This window comes from Camelina sativa, chromosome 3 (assembly GCF_000633955.1).
Source record: "Camelina sativa cultivar DH55 chromosome 3, Cs, whole genome shotgun sequence".
NCBI classification, from domain to species: Eukaryota; Viridiplantae; Streptophyta; class Magnoliopsida; order Brassicales; family Brassicaceae; genus Camelina; species Camelina sativa.
The window spans coordinates 16,107,490-16,111,385 of NC_025687.1; the positions used below are offsets into that span (position 1 = coordinate 16,107,490).

The window sequence follows — 3,896 nt, forward strand, 5'->3', positions numbered from 1 at the left end:
AAAAAAAAAAAAAAAAAAAAAAAAGAGTGTCTTCTCTCAAGTTTTTAGTATTGCACAATAAAGGAGATCCCGATTTCGGGTTTGTGATAGATACTCCTTCTTTGGAGTGCTTGGACATTTTTGATAATAGCGGTGATTTTTGTGTTATTGAGAATAATATGACTAAGATTGTGAAGGCAAATGTTTGCTTTACTTATGCCAATGCTCAGCAGCTCATGGGGTCAATTTCTTCAGTCAAGCGTCTCTATCTATGTGTACCATTCTCAAAGGTAATATGATTTTAAACTACAAGTTAGGCTGTTTACTTGTTTCTATTCTTGTGTTATCAAATTACGTATTTTCTCTTTGCAGGATGCTAACCCTGTTGGTAGTGTCTTCCACTGTCTTGTAAGTTTAACGGTATGCACATGTGAGACAGAATGGATAAATCTACTTATGTGTATGCTCAGAGATTCCCCTAAATTACGAGCTCTCAAACTTATTCAGGTCTGCAGATCTAAACCTGAATTATTCAGTTTCTTTGATGATCAGCATATATTATTTCAGTACAATAGCAGTATGGTGACACTTTACTTCTATCTCAGGGCCATTCCCTTCGTCCTTCTGAACCACGGCCGTGCTGGAATGAACCGAGTGCAGTTCCTGAATGTCTGTTGACAAGTCTTGAAACTCTCGAATGGGTAAAATATGAAGCAACAGAAGAAGAGAAAGAACTAGCGGCATTCATCTTGAGAAATGGAAACTGTTTAAAGAGGGTAACTATCTCCTCTAAATCCACTGACCTCAAGGAAAAATATGAGTTTCTCAAGGAGTTGTCATTGTTGTCTAGGCGTTCACCTACATGTCAGATTGCATTCAACTGAAGTTTAGTCAAGTCATGTTCATTAGTCAAGTTGGTTTTGTGTTTGATCTGAATCTTGTAGATGTTAGAAGCGCTTAGTACTTGGTGTTTTCTCTTCTTAAAGAAACTCATGTTGCTCAAGTTTTAATCTTCTGACGTTAGATTGTGTTTTCTCATGTTCTTATAATCCTTTTTGAGTTCTTATCTTTTTAGCTCTGCTTCTCTCTGTATATTTCTTCGTCAATGCCAAGAATGACGCTTTCATAATTTAATCCTCATTATAATAATGTTACTTAAACTTGTTATTGAACTTGTTATCAAATTCTTTGTAAGGTTCGAATCAGGCAAATATGCTAATCACACTAGTTGAAATAGAGAGCTTTCAAACTCAAAAGCAATGAGCTATAAGTTATCATGTATCCTTTATCGGTGTTCCCTTGTTATAACTCTAAACCTAGTCGTTGAAATTTGTTTTCAAGTTCTTCGAAGGGGTCGAATTAAAGTATGATAATCACACTAGCTCTACTTACCTAAATGAGCTGTAAGTGCTGACGACACTATGCGTCAAGTGGAGGCTTTGAGTTAAGAGGTCAATGAACAAACACACGTGCGAAGGACTGTTAAAAATTTGTTAATGAATACAGACATTTTTGGGTCTTGTTTACCTATTAGTAGTACACTTATTAATGCTTTACTTTATATTTTCTCGAACAAGTAACAAGAATACAAGATTGTCATATACTCCCTTTGTTAATAATACAAATAATAATATGCTCAATTTAACGTGTCAAAAACAAGCCTTTCAGCCATCTCTACGATGTTTCGTAGTGTTCTTGAACAAGTCTTTTGTAAGTTGTAACCCTTTTTTTTTTGTTTAGTAGAAGAATCACATCTTCAGTTTTGATTTTTTTTGTTGACCTGTCCTTTTAAAAATGTGCACTTTCTCAATTGCTTCAGTGGACAATATTAATGATGTGACCCCATCTACTTGTCTAGCCCGCCGAAAAGAACCCAAAATACGAATGGTCTACTTGTTCCTTTCTCTTTTCTTTTTAGTAATTTTGTTACAATTAGTGATGGCTCGTGGAATCCTAAAAGTGGCATGAAAATTTCTTAGAAACACAAGTGGCATTCAGAGACGTATGAGATTCTATAGATATTTGTGTTTGTACTTGTCGATAAGAGTTGTTCAATTTATTTTACATTATTTCTATATTCTTCTTTCCTATAAATGGTATTTAAGAAAGAAAGAAAAGTTCAGCATGCAATCTTTAAGAAAATCAAAATAAAATTTTAACAAAATTACCATGTTGTGAGATATACAAGAATCTTTTTTTTATCAATATCAAATATGTATGACTATCCCATTAAATTTAAAATCAGTAACACCATTTGTATACAATTTCCAAGTTAAGATTTACTAAAATGTATTTTTACGAATATTTTAAAAAAATCCAGAGAAAACAAAAGAAAGGAAAAAAAACCTCAAAAATGGGAAACAATCTCTTTTTTTGACTCCTTTAATAATAATATAGACCCTACCTGACACGTAAGCTGAAAGCTACAAGCAGAAACGATTTTAGCCATCAACCAAAAACGACACCGTTATTTAACAATATTTGTATTTATTGAATTTATTTATAATAATATTTGTTTTGTGCAACAAAAAAGAAATTGAAAAATTCCAAAAATCGAGAAAGAGAGAAGACCATCCTCGCCGCACCGCTTGAGAGTCACTCCCCTCCCCGGAGGAGAACCAAATTCACCATTAGCTTCTTCTTCTCCTTCTTCTGTTCTCTCACTCCAAATTTTGAAACCCTAAAATCCTATTCTCCTTTGATTACTTCACGTCTCTATCGGAATTTTTAACGGCGAGGATTTTGACGTATTCAGGTGTTTCCGACGTCTTATTTTGTTTAACAATATGACGTCGTTGGCTCTGACTTCTCCTCCCGCCGTTAAGATTCCTTCGTCTTCTTCGTCTCTCTTCTCTCGTTCCTCGATTTTATTCAGGAACACTGAGTCTCGCTCCCGCATCTGCGTTTCTGGTTACACGGTGACTAGTTTTTTTTTATTTTCTCCCCTGTTAGTATATAAATTTGATATTCACGTTACGTTTCTTGTATCTGTTTTGAGTTATTTTTCGAAAATTGAAATAGTGTTTAGGTTGAATCTATATGCTTTGATCTGTGAGATATTGTGGATTGAGTGAGTTTTATTGGCATAATTACGTGAATATCTGTGTGTTGAACGCTTCATGAGCAGTTTTTTTATTTGTGGCTTGACTCTGTTCATGTATGTGACTCTGGAATTTTGGAATTAGTGTGTTGAATGCTGCATGGATGTGACTGTGGAAATTGGAAACTGTATATTAGTGTTTTGGTTAAGTTTGTGTTTGTAGAGAGAAGAGACTGTGAGGTTGGTTGAGATTTGTATTTTAACATTGTGAATTAGGTTTTTCATAATTCCTTTGTTTTTTTTTGTTAGAAATGCAATTTGCCCAAGGCGCTGAATGTTGGAAACGGGAACGCTCGTGCTCCCATCATCAATGAGACGACAATTCCAAAGTTCTTTGATTCTTCTCGGTTGGAGAAATCAGTCAGTAGAAACAATACCAAGCTCAAGTTGTTCTCTGGTACTGCTAATCCAGCTCTTTCTCAGGTAGTTTTTTTGTTTTTGTTTTTTGTCAAGTCTTTTAATCAAGTTGTCTTTTTGGTGAAGTATTTATTTGCTGAATCTCTGGAATTTTGTGAAGGAAATTGCTTGGTATATGGGTCTGGAACTTGGGAAGGTTAGCATAAAGAGATTTGCTGATGGAGAGATCTACGTTCAGCTGAAAGAGAGTGTTAGAGGTTGTGACGTGTTTTTGGTGCAGCCTACTTGTACTCCGACTAATGAGAATCTCATGGAGCTATTGATCATGGTTGATGCTTGCCGAAGAGCATCAGCTAAGAAAGTAACTGCTGTGATTCCGTATTTTGGATACGCAAGAGCTGATAGAAAGGTAGGTTCTTTTTTTGTGATATTCTGTTCAGGTTTTATTAGTCATCGTAAT

At 35.0% G+C, this 3,896-nt stretch overlaps 1 protein-coding gene and 1 pseudogene across 1 annotated transcript in view; both read left to right on the top strand.

Moving 5' to 3' along the window:
- LOC104777270 overlaps positions 1 to 940 on the top strand; it is a 3,685-nt pseudogene extending 2,745 nt beyond the window's left edge.
- The window catches only part of LOC104779034 (ribose-phosphate pyrophosphokinase 2, chloroplastic-like), a 4,948-nt gene continuing 3,565 nt past the window's right edge, over positions 2,514 to 3,896 (top strand). The window contains exons 1-3 of the mRNA XM_010503434.2: positions 2,514 to 2,897; positions 3,329 to 3,502; positions 3,597 to 3,845. Coding sequence (XP_010501736.1) covers positions 2,766 to 2,897; positions 3,329 to 3,502; positions 3,597 to 3,845 — 555 coding nt within the window. The 5' untranslated portion in view covers positions 2,514 to 2,765. The remainder of the gene's footprint in view (positions 2,898 to 3,328; positions 3,503 to 3,596; positions 3,846 to 3,896) is intronic.